Source organism: Penicillium solitum (assembly GCF_028829755.1).
Source record: "Penicillium solitum strain IBT 25940 chromosome Unknown utg000001l_segment0_segment0, whole genome shotgun sequence".
NCBI lineage: Eukaryota > Fungi > Ascomycota > Eurotiomycetes > Eurotiales > Aspergillaceae > Penicillium > Penicillium solitum.
In genome coordinates this window covers 9,025,855-9,042,521 of record NW_027072121.1, presented here as the reverse complement: position 1 = coordinate 9,042,521, position 16,667 = coordinate 9,025,855, and the positions used below count along the sequence as shown (strand labels likewise).

The 16,667-nt window shown below is 49.4% G+C and overlaps 7 protein-coding genes across 7 annotated transcripts; 3 read left to right on the top strand and 4 right to left on the bottom strand.

Annotated features, from left to right (window-relative positions):
* Positions 1-130: 130 nt before the first annotated feature.
* On the top strand, positions 131-1,760 carry N7455_003499 (uncharacterized protein; the record flags this gene model as incomplete). The annotated part of the gene is made up of 4 exons (XM_040961305.1): positions 131-193; positions 257-445; positions 727-1,539; positions 1,617-1,760. 4 exons carry the CDS (start codon positions 131-133, stop codon positions 1,758-1,760), a joined length of 1,209 nt encoding a protein of 402 aa, XP_040808284.1.
* Positions 1,761-2,880: 1,120 nt separating this feature from the next.
* Positions 2,881-4,905, bottom strand: N7455_003498 (TolB family protein; the record flags this gene model as incomplete). Its single annotated transcript, XM_040961284.2, has 1 exon — positions 2,881-4,905. The coding sequence occupies one exon, from the start codon at positions 4,903-4,905 to the stop codon at positions 2,881-2,883; it is 2,025 nt and encodes a 674-aa protein (XP_040808288.2).
* Positions 4,906-7,647: 2,742 nt separating this feature from the next.
* Positions 7,648-8,779, bottom strand: N7455_003497 (autophagy-related protein 27; the record flags this gene model as incomplete). Its single annotated transcript, XM_040961295.2, has 3 exons — positions 7,648-7,843; positions 7,923-8,433; positions 8,518-8,779. The coding sequence occupies 3 exons, from the start codon at positions 8,777-8,779 to the stop codon at positions 7,648-7,650; spliced, it is 969 nt and encodes a 322-aa protein (XP_040808255.1).
* A 747-nt stretch (positions 8,780-9,526) lies between these two features.
* N7455_003496 (tubulin-binding prefolding complex subunit GIM3) lies at positions 9,527-10,226 on the top strand (the record flags this gene model as incomplete). Its single annotated transcript, XM_040961283.2, has 4 exons — positions 9,527-9,544; positions 9,624-9,755; positions 9,826-9,893; positions 10,034-10,226. 4 exons carry the CDS (start codon positions 9,527-9,529, stop codon positions 10,224-10,226), a joined length of 411 nt encoding a protein of 136 aa, XP_040808260.1.
* A 679-nt stretch (positions 10,227-10,905) lies between these two features.
* On the bottom strand, positions 10,906-12,971 carry N7455_003495 (Hsp70 family protein; the record flags this gene model as incomplete). Its single annotated transcript, XM_040961303.2, has 4 exons — positions 10,906-11,105; positions 11,163-11,601; positions 11,651-12,583; positions 12,645-12,971. 4 exons carry the CDS (start codon positions 12,969-12,971, stop codon positions 10,906-10,908), a joined length of 1,899 nt encoding a protein of 632 aa, XP_040808282.1.
* An 887-nt stretch (positions 12,972-13,858) lies between these two features.
* On the bottom strand, positions 13,859-15,224 carry N7455_003494 (carnosine N-methyltransferase family protein; the record flags this gene model as incomplete). The annotated part of the gene is made up of 2 exons (XM_040961279.2): positions 13,859-14,972; positions 15,103-15,224. The coding sequence occupies 2 exons, from the start codon at positions 15,222-15,224 to the stop codon at positions 13,859-13,861; spliced, it is 1,236 nt and encodes a 411-aa protein (XP_040808257.1).
* A 615-nt stretch (positions 15,225-15,839) lies between these two features.
* Positions 15,840-16,616, top strand: N7455_003493 (proteasome assembly chaperone 4 family protein; the record flags this gene model as incomplete). The annotated part of the gene is made up of 2 exons (XM_040961297.2): positions 15,840-16,064; positions 16,368-16,616. 2 exons carry the CDS (start codon positions 15,840-15,842, stop codon positions 16,614-16,616), a joined length of 474 nt encoding a protein of 157 aa, XP_040808292.2.
* Positions 16,617-16,667: the final 51 nt, after the last annotated feature.

Here is a 16,667-nt window from a genome sequence, read left to right as displayed (position 1 = left end):
TTGCGTTGATTGATCAGAGGCTTGATCCACTGCAAGTCTATTTACAATTACCTTTGGTGATTTTCCCCAAGACAGAACCTGCAGATTGCAGTTATTTCGGTCAATATTAAACATTGTACGGCATACAATAATGTCAGGCAAGCCGATCTTTGTGGCTACGCATCCGCGAGCATGCTCGACGGCCTTTGAGCGAGTAAGAGAACCTGAGATGCCGACAAACAATTCCATTCCAAGGCATATAACTAACGGATGACAGGTCTTCATGACTCAGCGTGATACTATCCAATGTGTCCATGAGCCATTTGGCGATGCATTCTACTACGGGCCGGAGCGCCTCTCCACCCGATTTGCAGGCGATGAACATGCACAAGCACGCCTGGATAGTGGATTTGCCAATTCGACATATAGTACCGTGATGGAAAGGCTGGAGCGAGAAACTACTCAGGTCCGACCCTTCTTTCTGCGAAATCTCTCGCTTTTTTACACCTCCCCCTCGTAATGCTCTTCAGGTTCTCCCTTGTGGATCGAACATGAAGGAAAACCCCTTACCTGTTTACATTTTTTTTGTTACTTTGCACCGCAGATGTAGCCCGAGGCAATCTGTTCCCCCTTCCTCTCTACAAACTGTAGATCACAGACTGGCTCCGAAATATGGAATGACCATGGATATCCGCGCAGCGGAATGGAATATTTGCTCTTTTTGAGGGGATGCTTACCTTGTCATAGGGAAAGAGAGTCTTTATCAAAGATATCGACCACTACCTGCTTCCACCGAATGGCCAACCCGCCAGCATCGCCCCGTCTCTCCTGCGCGTTAAGCGAGGAGTCGGCACCAACGGCGACTCGCACAAGGCCAATGGTGTGAACGGTGCCAACGGCACTACTCACACCAACGGCCACACCAACGGGGTCAATGGAAGCTCGAACGGTACCAACGGCACGGCGAACGGTGTGAACGGTCACGAGATGAACGGCCACACCAACGGCGCGACCAATGGTCACACCAATGGAACTTCCAAGGAACCCTACCCGTACGACACACCCACAGAGCCGGGTAACCCAACCGTGATGCCTCGCGAGCTGCAAGAACAGTTCCACTGGGCATTCCTAATCCGCGACCCGCACTACAGCGTTCCGTCGTACCTGCGATGCACGATCCCACCTCTGGACGAGGTGACCGGGTTCCACAACTACGACCCACTGGAGGCCGGGTACGACGAGCTGCGTCGGCACTTTGATTATCTGCGCGAGACAGGATTGGTCGGGCCTCGGGTTGCAACGCGCCCGGAGTTGAACGCCTCTTCTGATGCTGAGGCGACGACTGGCATCGAGGTGTGTGTCATCGATGCGGATGATATGCTCGACGAGCCGGCGAAGACCATCGAGGCTTTCTGTAACAGTACTGGTTTGCCGTACCGACCGGAGATGCTGACGTGGGATACCGAGGCGGAACATGCCGTTGCTCGGAATGCGTTTGAGAAGTGGCGTGGATTCCATAATGATGCTATCGAGTCGAAGGCTCTGGTGCAGAGAGCTCATGTAAGTTTCTATCATTCTGCATTTTGGTGGAATGGGGATGTGCAAGTATTGGGGACTTGGGCTAACACTTTTCATAGAAACGTGCTGTCAAGACAGAGGAGCAGTTTGACGCCGAGTGGCAGAAGAAGTACGGTGAGAAGCAGGCTGCTCTCATCCGTCAGACAGTTGACGCCAACATGGCCGACTACCTGTACCTCAAGTCATTCGCCGTGAAGGTTTAGGAAGGGAAACTGGAGAGTCGTTTGTAACGCACAGGCTCAGGAAATGGGTGAAATGAGGAAGGAAAAGAAGAAAGGGGCAGCCGAGGGGCAGCTACCCCATATTATTTCTTGTTGACTTTGTGGGACATGAGAACGAATTAGTCCGGATGGCGCCATCTCCACGGGGATTGGTTGATGACCATGACGATCTTGCGTGTCTTCTTCTATTCTATTATTCTATGAATGTTATTGCTATTTGCTAGCTTATACGAATGCAAAGTACTAGCTATTATTATATTTACAGGGTATGGTGATGTGTTATTAGCCTGTTGATATCTACTTCCCTGGGAGGTTCTTTCCTATTTAGGCCATTGAGGGGCATCATCACATAGACGCAGACCGCCAATCCGCCCCATCCACCGCCTTTTACTGTATTATCATCTCTGTTTCAATTGAACTGTGCGGCGGGACTCTGAAAGACATTAAATAACTAGAGCTCTCAAACAAACCCCAAGAACGATATAAAACAGGCACCGGTCTAACTATCTTAACTTATAGTTACCATGAATCTGAAAGAGGCCCATAGGAGGGAGTCTGAAATACTCCCTCAAGCACATTGTTGATGATGCCTAGTTTTAAAATGTGCTAAGAGTAGGCTCATCGTGAAGAAGCCAGTGGAGGGTTCTCATGATATTCAAGGAGAAAACTACACATTCTGGTTTCACCTACTGTTAAGGGGCGGATGTTTTCGAAACGTGATAAATTATGTGGTCAAAAGTCACGCTCTGAGGAGCTCCGGGTACTTCCCGTCCCTTTCTTTTGGCAGCTGTGGCTGTCACTTATTACGGTTATATATGGAAAGAGAGCATCCTGAGCAATACAACTACTTCTATGTGAAAAGGCGAGGCCCGAGACAAAGGTTGGATGACACAGCCTCTCTAGGCAAGGATATTGGGCCCTAGAAAAGCTACAATTAGGAATCTAGCAGCCATTCCAACATTCACGTTAACAGAATCATAATATTTTTCCATGAATCAATATATCACTTAAGTACAAATATAACGATGGTTTTCCTTCCCGAGGTCAAGTACCAAAATTAAAAAATCAAGTCAGCTGCATCCGAGGCAGTGCTGCGCACGTTCTATTTGTGAATCTTAGCGTTAGCCTTGAGGGCACTGTTCGGCACGTAGAGAGGCATCGAGTCCTCCCAGATAGAATCAGTAAGCACACGCTTATTCGAGCCATCAGCATTCATAACGAGGACCTGACCATAAGGCTGGAAAGTCTGATCATAGAGAGCACACTCATACTGGAAGCCGAACATGCCAGAAGAGTAGGCAATGCGACCATCCCAAGTCCAGACGGCATGAGCATCATTGGCACCACTGCTAGTGAGAACCTTGACATCAGTTCCATCAGGACGCATGGTGCAGACATCGTAGTTGTAATCAGTGGTCTTGCGAGTAAAGACGATTCTCTTTCCGTCGGGAGAGAAGGAAGGTAGGTTATCCCACTCGTTAGTCAAGACGGATGTCTTGCGAGTTTCCAGATCCAGAACACGAAGTCCGAGCTGGGATCTGTCGCCCAGAGTGGAGTTTGTTCCCCAAACACGGAAGACGATCTTCTTTCCGTCATGCGAGAAGCTAGGGAAGCCGGAGTTGATCACGCTGCTGTTGCTGCTGAGGGTTGTGGTGCTCTCGCTCAGGACTTCGGAGTACGTGCCATTGGCAGTGGCTCGTACGAGCCAACCGCCGCCGGTTGCACGGCCTTGGAACCAGAAGCCTACTCCGAAGGTGACCCAATTGCCATCGGGCGACCAGGCCGGGTTGAAGGCACCTGCGGTGCCCATGGCGACTGAGCTGGCATCAATGAAGCTGGATTCCATGTCGTTGTATATTAGGCCCTCGTTGGTTCCATTGGCGTTGAAGGAAACAACAGAAGAGTTTCCAAGCTGTTTCTCGGTTAGGGCGATTTTGTTGGCGTTGGACAGCTGTGGGAACACGTCCGTAAAGCGGTATTCCCACTCCGAGTCCCAGCTGTACAGCTTCTTGTCCATGGGACGGATAGTCCAGGCAGTCTTTTCATAGACGACCTTCTTGCCGTCTGGAGACCAGGCAGGGGAGCGGATCACCTCGCTAGTGGTGTTCACGTATCCGCCGGCGGTGGTGTGGAATCCTTCGATACCGGAACCCTTTCCGAAGTAGGCGACAGTGTTGTTAGGAAGGTATTGAGGGAAGATCTTCACGCCTGCTCCTTGGACTTCCACGCGACGGTCAGCGCCTGTGGCAAACTTAACCGAGATAAGGGTGGAGTTGGCGGAGTCGAGTGACTCGGGACGGTGAGCGTTCCAGGTATTCTCACGAGTCATCTCGTAGAAGATGATACGCTCGCCATTAGGTGACCACTTCGGTGAACCTAGACAATAACCAGACTTCGAGGCGACACGACGGAAATCAGACCCATTGGGGCGGATAGCGTAGATGGACAGCTCCTGTGTATGTTCCCAGCCAGTCACACCTTGGAAAATCGGGTCTCCGTGTCCGTACCAGCCCGAATTACGGTCCGACGAGAAAGCGATCCATTGGCCGTCGGGAGACCACGCAGGACGGAAGTATCCATTTGGAAGAGAGTTGTTGGCAGCGGTCGAAGCGGTATCTGTGAGGTTCCATTTCTTGCCACTCTCTAGATCCATCACCCAGATGTTGGCCTTGTAGCCATTGGCAGTGGAAACATAGGCGATTTGCTTTCCATTTGGAGAAACGACAGCCCCGTCTTCCACCGAAGAGGTTGCTACCAACTCCTCGAGGCCAGACCCGTCTGTCCGAACACGATAGATATCCGAATTACCGTCAGCGTTCCGTTCTCCGGTAAAGGTGATCCATTCTCCATCGGGGGAGAAGGTGGCGTGGTATTCGTAGATAGGGTTGGAGAGAAGAGGACGTTCCTCAGTGCCATCAACATTGGCAACATACAGCTCTGACGTCCCGGGGGCAATGCGGTTCATATAAAAGATGCCTTTCTTGTCGGACGGCGCCTTGCGCGGTGCATGCACATGCGGCGGAGTCGTGCTCTTCTTTTCAAGGTTCATCTGCTCTGCATATGGGCAAAGAGCCAAAGCCGACGGCAAGGCAAGGCCCAACAGGGCAACTGAAGCAGAAAGACGCATTGTGAAAGGAACGAGTACTCCACAGCAGTTCAATTACCGGAGCCCGTTATTTTTCTGGCACTGCTTTACTTATACATAAAACGTCTGCAGGGGAACAAGGGCTGAAGGACCGATCATTTCCATCCAGGGTCGTAGTGCATTTCTTTCCTCCGACAGGCCCACATTCGCGTAATGAAGTCCGCGTTATTAGCGGGCCTTCATCTTATCTGATGAAGCAAGCTAACGACTGACCATTAAGAGGTCCTGCACAATATTGACACTTCATCTGATTGGTCGTGTCAAGTCAAGTTGTGTCTTGCAAGACTGGAAACAAGGCAATGATCGTCATGGCTGGAGATAGAGGGAGAAAGTCTCTTCCGCTGGTTACCGGTAGCATTATTGTGGTACGTAGTTGTGACCTTGATATACCGTGCCTACTAGACAAGAGCCGTTTGCCTGACGCAGGTAGATGCACGTACAACAACTTCGAGGAATGCTGTATGCAGAGCTGGTGCTACAGTTCTCACGCACAACCGTCAATCCTGAAGATTTCAAATAGAGCTCGGAGCGAGAAACCGAATGCCAAGTAAATCGGCAGTGGGGATGCCTCTGGCCTTGCGCAATATCATGCTGACCCAGGTAACTCCGTTTATTTCGTTCGTCAATATAATCCACCGAGATTCTGAGGTCGATGGCCAAGGCAATTCCCCGACTTGGCAAGTATTACCATTGGTTTGACACATGGTAAACTCGGCCCCTTTCTACATATTCAGCAGTGAAATCTTTAAATCCGTTGAACATACTCGGAGTCCGAAGCTCGGGCGGGACTGCCGGATTAAGTGGTGAAGTGTCGATCAAGGGTGGAGCAATATGTATGAAAAATATATATGACTCCAACTAACTAAAATGACAAAGATTCGCTATTTTTTGAATCTATACGGACAAGTTGACTAACCATCAAATGTACTTTTTATATGGAGAACCTAGGCACACCATCTCGGCGGTCTGGGTATTTTCCAGGCTTCAGTGCCCTATATTTCTACTTCGTACCATGTATGACACCATGGTATTCGACGGAGAATTCATAGAACTCAACGATACCGGAGACACAACCGATGGTCACAGTTGTGACTGACAAGACCAATGCGTGTAGTCTGGCCGGTCGGTGTTCAGGGGGTAACCACAATATTTTTGTTCCATTATACGTATGTTATCCAGGACAGGTCTCCGCTGAGGCCATACCCATGTGGCTGTGGTACATAGTTTGAGTCATTGGAGCTTGTCAAGGCACGTTTCAGATCCCCCACATCGAACATCCAAGCCCAGTGTGGAGTAAGTCGGATTAGGTGCTGTCGAACCGAAGGAAGCCACGGGTTTCAATAGGGGAATTTAAGATACACTGGCCAGTGGTCGGCTCTGATATAACGATTCTACAGTCCGATGCAGATGCGAGTCGGGCTCCATCGTAAGACCAGGAAACTGTAGAAGCCTTGTCGGTGTGCTCTTTGCAAATCGAGACCTCACGACCGGTAGTCAAACTCCACACCCGGACGGTATAGTCCCTTGATGCTTTTGCGACTTGACTTCCGTTGGGAGACTAGGCAATATTGTCAAACATGTCGGTATGCTCTGTGAAAGCTAAGAGCTCACAATCAGTAGTCGGATTCCACACTCGAACTGTCTCATCATATGATGATGACGCGAGGTGAACTCCATCGGGAGACCAGACAATGTCTGTAATTCTATAGCCACGTTCCCTGAAAACAGTGTACTGACCAGTAATCGAATCCCACACGTGGACGATGCCATCATACAATGTTGATGCAAGTTTATTTCCATCATGATTGCCGAAAAACTTGCTTTGTGTGCCGTGCTGGCGTTGGAAAATCGTGCACTGACGGGTAGTTGGATCCCACAACCGAATGGTTGTGTCCATTGACTCTGATACCACTTTGGTTCCATCTTGAGCCTAGGCAGTCGGTTGCACAGGTTCATTGTGGCCCCTGTTGGTTGGCCGAAATTTGACTGTTGTGTCCCATATTTTGACGGTCCTATCATCAGACCCTGAGACGAGGTGCCTTCCATCCAGAGACCAGGCTTCCGCTTCAACCCAACCTTTATGGCCGTTGAAACACATAAAATCACACGTTTTGGTACCCCATACTCTGATGGAGGCATGAGTCGAGCTCGAGGCAAACCGACTACTATCCGGAGACCATGCTATGGACCTAATCCATTCAGAACTCGGAAGGATGCGGACGCACTCTATGGTAATCACATCCCAGACCCTGATGGCTCCACCCTTTGAACCCGATGCGAGTTGAGACACATCCGGAGACCAGGCCAACACCCAGATAGCCCCCGTGTGGCCTTCCAGTATTGGTCCTAAGGTGGCGGTAGCTAGATCCGAAATCCAGATAGACTTATCTGATGCAAACGGCACTTCACCTGCAATAGACACACGCAATGCGGCAGCTAATAAATTCTAGAGCATCCTAGGTTCCAACATTCTAGGAAGCCTACACAAGTTGTAGCGTCAAGGGCTCGTAGATCCCAATAACTGGCCTTGAAATCATATCATTCGTCATGGCCAAGCATATAAACTCCTCATCTAGCGCCGTACAAACTCAAAGAAACATTTGCAGACACCAAGCAAGGCATTGAAACCCCGGCCGAAACAGTGCAGTAAGAAAAAAAAGATATTGTATCTCCATCCAAAAGTACAAACGACTATAGGAACCAATCTATCCAAGCCAAGATCCTTCATACCGCACTGTAACCACCTCGCGAGCCCGCTCCTTGGAGAGTATTGATTACCCGACGGAGCCAGTCCTGGAAGAGGTAGGGCATATCGCGGATGGTGTCGCCGTGGGGGAGGAGATCCCAGCCGCGGGCGCCGTAGCGGTTGTAGTTGAGCCAGGAGCCGAAGATGAGGTAGGCAGCGATGCAGAGGAAGGCACTAGATAGATTAATTAGCAGGGTGTTTCAGACAGGAACAAGAAAATGAAGTTCCTAGGAACTAAGAGAAAAGAACTCACATGATAATCAACCAGGTGAAGAAACCCCAGCTGTTAGAGCTGGAAGTATCACCCTTGTCCTTCTCGAACTCGTCGCAGGCGTACTTTGTGCGCCAATCCAGTCTCAGGATGTAGGTATCATCATCCGACGGACCAAAGCTCTTGAACTGCAGACTACTGCTGCTGTTTCCCGCTGGCGCACCACCTTCTTCACCCTCCGCTCTCCGTCGTCGCTCCTTCGTTTCCGGGTCTGCTTCAAGCGTGTGCAGGCCCTCCAGTCCGGATCGCTCGTGGTCGCACTGGAATTCAATAATAGCACCTGCCTTCTTGGCCTTTTGGTCATTTCCATCTCCCTTGTATGACCCGCCTTCCAGCTTAACGCGCAGTCCCTCGGTCTCGGGGTTTATATCCTTCAATCGCTTCAGTTCTGGGTTCTTGGAGCCTTGGCCAACGGGGTCGAGGCCGACGATCGGGAAACCGAACGTCGAGCCGCCATTTCCGTCCTTCGCTATTCGGTGCACGAAACCGCAGACTAAAACCAATACACCAATTAGCGTGGTTATCCCAAGCAGAAGGCCCCTTCAACATGGTCGCGTCATCTTGGGCAGGAACGTACCGTTTTTGCTAGTCCCGCACGTCGCATCGCCGTACCGAGCAGAACCCCCAAGAATATTGCAGATGTTCAATCGGTAGGTTGTATTCGTCACGAAGTCATCCGTCGTGACACTGTGAGTCAGCTCATGGACGCCCTTTAGGGGACTGAGATCGTATTTGTAATTGTCAAGCTTGATGTGCGCGCAGTCGAAGCCAGACGCGGATGCTAGGCTTGCTAGGAATGTGGAGAGGAGGAGTGAAACTCCGCTTGATTGCATTCGCATTTTGATCAATGTGGTGCTGTGCTGGCAGGGTCGCGAAGGGTTGGGTGGAAGGACGGATGAAAGCTGGGATGAGGCTTTCGCGCGGGATGGAGCTTGATAGCTCAGGTGGAGATGGTCACGAGGACAGATGTACACAGGACAAGTGTGACCAGTACAGTTAAACCGAAATTAGAGAGATCTGGTTACTGGTTCGAAGGTCTCCTGGGAAGTTGAAAAGTGACGATGACGGGGTTCCTGCGGAGGTGTTTCGTTTCTCCGGTGGCGGTGTTTTGGCACTAAAAAGTGATGCCTACACTCAACTCGGAAGAAGATGCCTTGAGGTTATAGAGTATTTAGAACTATTTCTGGGATTTAGATGACTTTTATCAAAATATCTTTTATATTCTTCAGAGAAATAAGAGCTACTATGATGTCACTCCAAGTACCCGATGACATACCCAACCCAATATACGTATATAAAGATATATAAAGGAGATAGAAGAAAAATAGAAGAATTAATACATCCAATAAAGAAGCGGAAATAAGACCTGATAAATACTCTACACCCTGTATAGATCCTATATAAACGCTCTCCCAGCTACAAATATCAACTCATCTCATCGCCACGCACGGACCACCCACTCAAACCCGATATCAAACGCGCAAACCAACCAACCCGCAACGAGGACAAAACAAAAGCCCAAACACAAAAGAACAGACAAATCCCCCGTTCAAATCCAACCAAATTTCCCCCACCAGATAGCCAAAATGGTGCAGCCTCGTATGGTAAGCCAACCCCCACCAAGCTCAAGCGCGACAAACCCCGCCAAAGCCGAGCTCTGAAGCTAACCTCGCCAACGCGCAGCTCACAAAGGCGGATGAGACGTCCGCTAATGATGAGAATGAAGTCCGTCGCGAGGATCAAGAGAAGATCAACCGGTTCAGTCGGTTGCATCAGCGCCAGACTGTGCTTGAGGAGCAGTTGAAGGGGAAGCAGGTATGGAGTTTTGACTTTTGAGGATCTTGTCTTCTGTTATGTATTGAATATCTTGCTAACTGGTTTATAGAAGGATAAGGAGGACTTGGAAGAGGTTTCGATGGAATTGGAACTTGCTGATGAAGATGAGCTTGTGCCGTAAGGAATACCCTCTTCCTATCTCGTTTTTTTACCTTCCCCTTTTTTATATATGTTCTGGTTTTGGATCCTCTTCTTGGAGGACTGGGAACAAACTGAAAAATAAAAGAAAAGAGATCATCGCTAACAACTCCCCTCAGTTACAAAATCGGCGACTCATTCTTCCAACTACCGCTATCAGACGCGCAGGGAATGCTTTCTGCATCAACAGAGAAGATCGACACAGATGTCACCAAGCTGGAGGACTCTATCGGTGAGCTGCGCGAGGAAATGCAGCAGCTGAAGGTTGCGCTGTATGCGCGGTTTGGTCGGAGCATTAACCTGGAGACTTGATTGGGATGAATTGGATGTATTACCACTCTTACTTTTTGTCTCTTGGGACTTGTTTCTCATTCTTTTCTATTATCCAGTCTAAAAAGCGGGGAGGTTTGACAATGTTCAATTGTTGTCTAGATTAAATACGTGGAATGGATGAACTTGATGATAGGTTAGATGCCATGGCATATGCTTTATACATGCTCATGATCATGGGTACATGGAAGTATAAATATGTAGATGGAGCTGGAAATTATAAGTCAGGTGAGGACCACAGCTCGTCAATATCATTCCAACAAAACACAATAGTCAAGAGGTATCTAAGAAGGCGAGAGAAGAAAAAAATAAGGAGAGAAGAAGAAAGAGATAAAAACAGGAACCGCCAAGGGAACAAGTAGGCAAAACAAATGGTTCCACCAACCTGTGGCATATATTTAAAAACGGCACAGGGATTCCCCAAGAATCAACACAGATAACGCCTATTCGCCGGTGCAGTGATGCCCGATCAACCGGTTAGGGGTATTGGACCAGTTCACCGATCCAAGACCAATGTGAGGGAAATTTAAATCAATAAAGCTTGTGTCATGGCCACACCTCTGTTCGCCGATGATGCCGTGGGCCTCGTCCAGGAGGGATGTATATATGGCTCGCGTATGTGTGTTTTCTTATGTGTTTCCTGTGTGCGAAAGTTGGTAAATCAACGGAACTTGGCACGGCAGCGGCCCATGATCTCGTTCTGGCAGACCAGTTCGGCGCTGAATTCACTGCCGTCCAGCGTGAGGTAAATATCGAAGTAGACACGGTAGAAGATGCCCTGGGGTGTGTCCATGCGCTCGAAGTCGGTCTCGAGGTTCTTGCGTGATAGATCGGAGGTGAGTGTGACGACTTCCTTGATGCCTAGGGAAAGCATTAGTAATTTGCACAAACCTAGGGAAATGTAATCTCTCAACTTACGTGGATCCTTGGTGTACTCGGGGCAGACATCCTCGTCACAGGCATACAGCACATCCTCGTACATGAGGGTGGCGCCAGGTGCAACTTGACGGAAGAAGCTGACCTTGACTGGTTCACCAATCCTGACACGCTCTCCCTTTTGGACGAAAATCTGACGGGTGTACTTGCATCGATCGCGACCGTCCAAACTGGGCACACGGTACTGTTCCGGGTGATAGCCCTCCTTGAATGGCTGAAGCGTGGCCATAAGGTAGTGCCGACGTGCTACACGGTGTGTGATGACCCGCTCGGTAATACCTGCGGTGACTGCACCCTTGACGATCGCAGCCACCGAGTCCATCGGGCGGACAACCTTTGTCTGATACTGTGGCGGCACGTGGAGCTTGATTTGCTGGAAGAGGTATTCTGAAGCACCGAATCCACCGACGACCAGGACGTTCTACAAACTCGTTAGCTTTGGGCCGAAGACTAGACCGGGATGCTCTTACCTGGATCAGACGGTTCTGTGCTTGAATGGCGATAATCTGGTTGCGGACCAACTCGAGGATACGGTTCACGACAGGCTCAAAGCACTGAAGGATCTCCTCGTTCATGAATGTCATGTAGCCCTCCTCAATACCAGCATCGGGGAAGTCAGCCTCGATACCCACGTCCACTGCCCATTTTTGTCCGTTGTTGCGGAAGTCGGCCTTGATACGGTTCTCAAAGTCCATGATACACTTCGCGTAGACCTTGCCCGCCGTCCGAGAGCCATCTGGCAGCTTCATCTTCCGGATCTTCGCGCGCAAGATGTTACTGAAGTTCCGATTCAGAGCCGTTGAACCACACGAGTCACCAGACCCGGCAGTACATTCCATCACACTGAAAGGCTGCTCTTCCTCGACCTCGTATGCGATCAAATCCACGGTACCACCACCGCAATCCACAATCAAAATAGCATCGCCCACCTTCAAGTTGAGCAGTCCGCTCTTGGCACAGAACAAAGCCGCTGCCTCGGGCTCTGAGACTAGTGTGAGACGGTTATCGTTCTCGTCGCGCAAGAAGCCTGCTTGAATGGCAGCGGTCCGCGTCGCGGCCTTGCCGGCGTCGTTCCAAATAGCTGGTACCGTCAGATAGTATCGGATATTGCGTTCCTCGCGCGTGAACACCTCTCCCAGGGCTTTTTGCAGCTGAGCGCGAATGGCTTGTCGTAGCTTGAAGAGGTAATCGGCAGCGACATCGATTTCGGACTTGCCCGGGGGCAGGGGAGGCAGGTTGATGGGATCAATATAGGTGTTTCCGGAGAGCATCAGCTGGAGCTTGAACCACTCGACCTTCTGCACTTGGGGTTTGGGGTATCCGGTCGGGGCGAGAGCGTCGGCGATATCGGGGCCCCATCCTACTACCTTTTGGTATTGGTCGTAGTAGAGGACGGTGGGAATCTAGTAGAGGAGCCCGTCGTCAGACTCGCGTTCATGGAGGATACTTGTTGGTCACGCTCACCTTTTGTTTTGCGTGGGTTCCAGCCCCGGGCCATTCCGTGATGATGTCCTCGCTTGCCTGATTGTTGGTCGCAAATGCATATGCGACACCCGAGAAGGTTGTACCGAAGTCAATACCGACAATCAGTTGGGCCTTGCTCCGACCCCCACCCTCGACCTCGACGGCAGGGTTGCGCCCTGGATACTGAGTGTTGGACAGTGACGCTGGGATACTTGGAGCCATCTGCTGCTGCTGCATGCCATAACCCGGTGGGCCGTTCAAGGGAGCATTCGGATTGTATTGGAGGTTTGTAGTGATGGGCGGGGGCTGTTGTTGACCATGAACCATTGGACTGGTCGGTCTGTTATTTGTGTAACTTGGGGGTCGGCCTAACTGAGGCTGTGGCTGCTGATGATTCATTGGGAGGCTTGTTGTTGATGAACTGTGACCGGATGGGGGTGGGGAACTAGGGGTGGGAGGAACAATCGGGGTGGAATTAGGAGGAGCTTTATGTTTGTTCCTAAAGCCAAATGACTTAAATCGGGAACTCATGAGATCCATGTGAGGCAACAAGAAAGGGAAAAGAGTAAGAAATGGGAAGGGGGGGGGAAGATGAAAGAGGGGGAAAGTGAGGCTGAGGGTTTACGGTAAATTGTGGAGATCAAAGAGACGTGAAAGAATGACAAACTGATTACATTTAGTTAGTTACCTAGTTTAAAATTAGTAACTATACACATAGTATATAACTAGGTAGGAAATTAGAAATTGATGATTATATTCCCGATTCTCTGGTTGAGGTGAAATTGATATTTAGGATCTTATATTTAATTTAGGCTTTGTTTATAAGGATGTTATAAGATACTATGTATAGAGTACGAGTACGGAGTATATATATGGATATAAATCTCCGAATTCCTCAAATTCTTCAAATTATTAGTTGGAATTGTCATCTAATTCAATCTCCCCGTTTCCCTTGGCGCCCAGCTCCCCGCGGGGTGCTACTTAGTAATAGTTAAAGAGTAGGTACGGAGTATATCTTTGTGAAATACGTGAGCTACTATATATACCCGTGGACGGGGAGGTAGTCGATACCCGTGGATGGAAATATTTTCGAGTCTCCATTTTTACTAACTCATTAGGCTGCTTCTTTGTCCCGAGTTTTGGCCCCCAACAAAAAAAAATAGCAATGCCTCCCAAATTACAGGGGCTTGTCCGCTTTCCGACCAGCCCCCAATTTAAACCACCACTTTTCGCATCACCCAGTGAGATGGCTGATAAAGATTCTGAAGCATGCTGTTGGGATCCTGAATGTAGCCGCAAGCCTTCCGATCTCCACGCTTTTCTAGGCGGAAGCCCATACGCTCCACAAGGCTCAGCACTTCATCCTCGGATAACTCCACATTGCCCGGCTCGCCAATCCCAGCCCCCTCGTATTCGGAACCACTCCCTTTACGGGAGTGGCCATCATCGAAATGCCATAGTAATGGACCCACGTTAATCCAGAGCCCATTTGGTTTGAGGCTGTGTCGGATCGTCTCGATGTATCGAATAAGGTTTGGAGCTGTATCAATGAAGAAAACAGTCGTGACCGCATCAAACGTCTCGTGGTTGCTCGGTTGGGTGTACAATACAGTGAAATCTGCTGCGGACATGGACATCGCACCCAAGCGGCGACCAGTACTGGCAGCCTCCTGCATAGCGAATCCGGGGTGTACATCAGGGATCATAACTTGCTGGAGTTGCTGTGCTCGAGATTGGAGATTGGAGAAATGCAATGCAAAAGGATGAAGAGCGTGCTTTGCCGGCCCGTCGGTGTGGTTCAGAACCCAGCTACTGGCGAGCAGCTGGTGGTAGGAGATCTCGTTTCCCTCGGCGTCGTAGCCTGCCATACAGATTTCGAACACTAAACGGCCCAGTCCAGCGCCAGGAACCAGAACACGGATTTCCTCTCCGTTATCACGCCGTATCTTGAACTCCTCGTTGAGAGCCTGGAGCACGGGATCATAGCAGACTTCTCTCTCCGGTCGTCCTTCGGCACTCCAGTCACGATAGAACTGGCGTATCGTTGAGTGCGCTTTGTTGACATCTGATGAAGTGGCTATGTCATGCCAATTTTGAGTAGGATCGGTGCTGTCGGGGTTTGCAGAAAGACCAAATGACTGGAGGCCCAGCGCTAGAATTGCATCCGCGATATCGGCATTGGTGTCAATGGCATCGTCCACCTTATTGAAGTTATCAAGGATGGAGAATGGAGGCTCCGAGAGCATCTGCCAGTGTGCAGAGGGTAGGGCATAGAAAGCTTGCCGTCGACGATGAGTAGTATTCATATGCGCAGTTCGCCGATATTGTCTATGGGTAGATTAGCCAAAATCATTGCGATTGTATCAAGGCAATTGGTTGTTTCAATCCGAATCATCGGGAAGCTACAATCTTGGAAGCCAAAAAGGCATATCTTGTAATAAACTGTCTACCCACGTACCTGAATGAGTCAAACGCAGCAAATAGGACCCTACGTTCTTCGGGATCAGCGAAAGGGTCGAAGTCCCCTCCCCAGCCGCTTTCCTCCTCCCCGGTCTGGGGCTTTTGATGCTCAGATGCCATGTGGAGGCTGTCAGACTAGCTCCACGTCTAACGATGCTACTCAATGCTACAGGGTCACACACCCTAAAAGAGAATCGACAGCGACGGAGAAGAAGAAGAAGAAGGAACAATGTTGAAAAAGACAAAAGGAGCGAGACCAGAGAAAGTATATGGAGGGGCAGACGAAACAAGTGGGCAATCTTTCCTGAGGCAAACAACGACTCCTATTGGGTAACTTGGCTTTACCGCGCTACTCTCCGCCTTCTCATTTAGAATATAAACACTATACAATGGATGTATAGCTGCAGACTACCTAGCCATAGGACAATGTAGTAAATGGGAAGCGCAACTAAAATATGCGATCAACAGAAAATACTACTATGGGCTATTATTATATCTCCATGAGAAAAATGTACAAAGAGGTGAAGAGAGTCATTTTCTGCCAGCAATAATAGGTCGGGAGCCAATAGGAATTAAGTCACGCGTGGCTGTTGTGGCGTACCGTAACAGTCCCAGGGCGGGGATTCGATATTGAATGTTCCGACTTTCAACAACTTGTCTGAATACCATTCTCGTGTACATTTTCTTTTGAACACATACCCCTTACTTTACACGAGAACCGATAGAACAATAACTATGGCGACCGAAGCCCCACCAGCCGTTCCTTTGGCGGAGCTAGCTACTCCCAGTGTCAAGCCTCAAGAGATCTCCTTCACCTTGCCCAAAGCTTTGCATACAACAGCACATGTTCACCTGAACTTTTTGGGCCATTGCGCCATGGTATTTCTGGCTACCTCGTCGCCAGGTGATTCGGGCGGCTCTATCAAACCAATGGGAAGCTTCGTCTATGCGATGCCTGATGTAAGTACCTTATCTACCAAGTTTGGAATTCTTTGTCATATTACGCAATGTAATTTTCTTGTACCATACTATATGGACAAGGGATGACATGGTTGTTTGGCTCAAATCTGGAACACCTCTTTCTTCCCTGTCCAGCTCGAAGTGTAATATACCGCAATCTGTCGCGCACAGCCCAACTTCAAGCTCCAACCAGGCAGGAGACCTGTCGCGCTAAACGGATTTCCCGAATCTGATAATTGGAATTTCATTACTTTTTTCCAATAAAATTATTTGTGGTATGAGACATGGCTGACATTTATGTAGCGCACTTCACCCAAGTCGACAATATCGACAACGCTCTACACATCACCATCTAGCATTGAATACACAGCCCGCATAGCCAAAATTTTGGCTCGACGATTTTCCATCCCGGTATATGTTGGCTGCAGTATTGACCCACATGGCATGGGGCTGGAAGTTGCGGAGGAAATGGAAGGGCTGACCAAGATCGTCAACGTGATTATGGAGAAATGGGAAGAGCACAAGCAGGAGAAGGCTGAAAATACTAAATAAATCCTGTCAAACGAAATGCGCAGCTCTTGTTTCAATCGTCCACTGATTAAA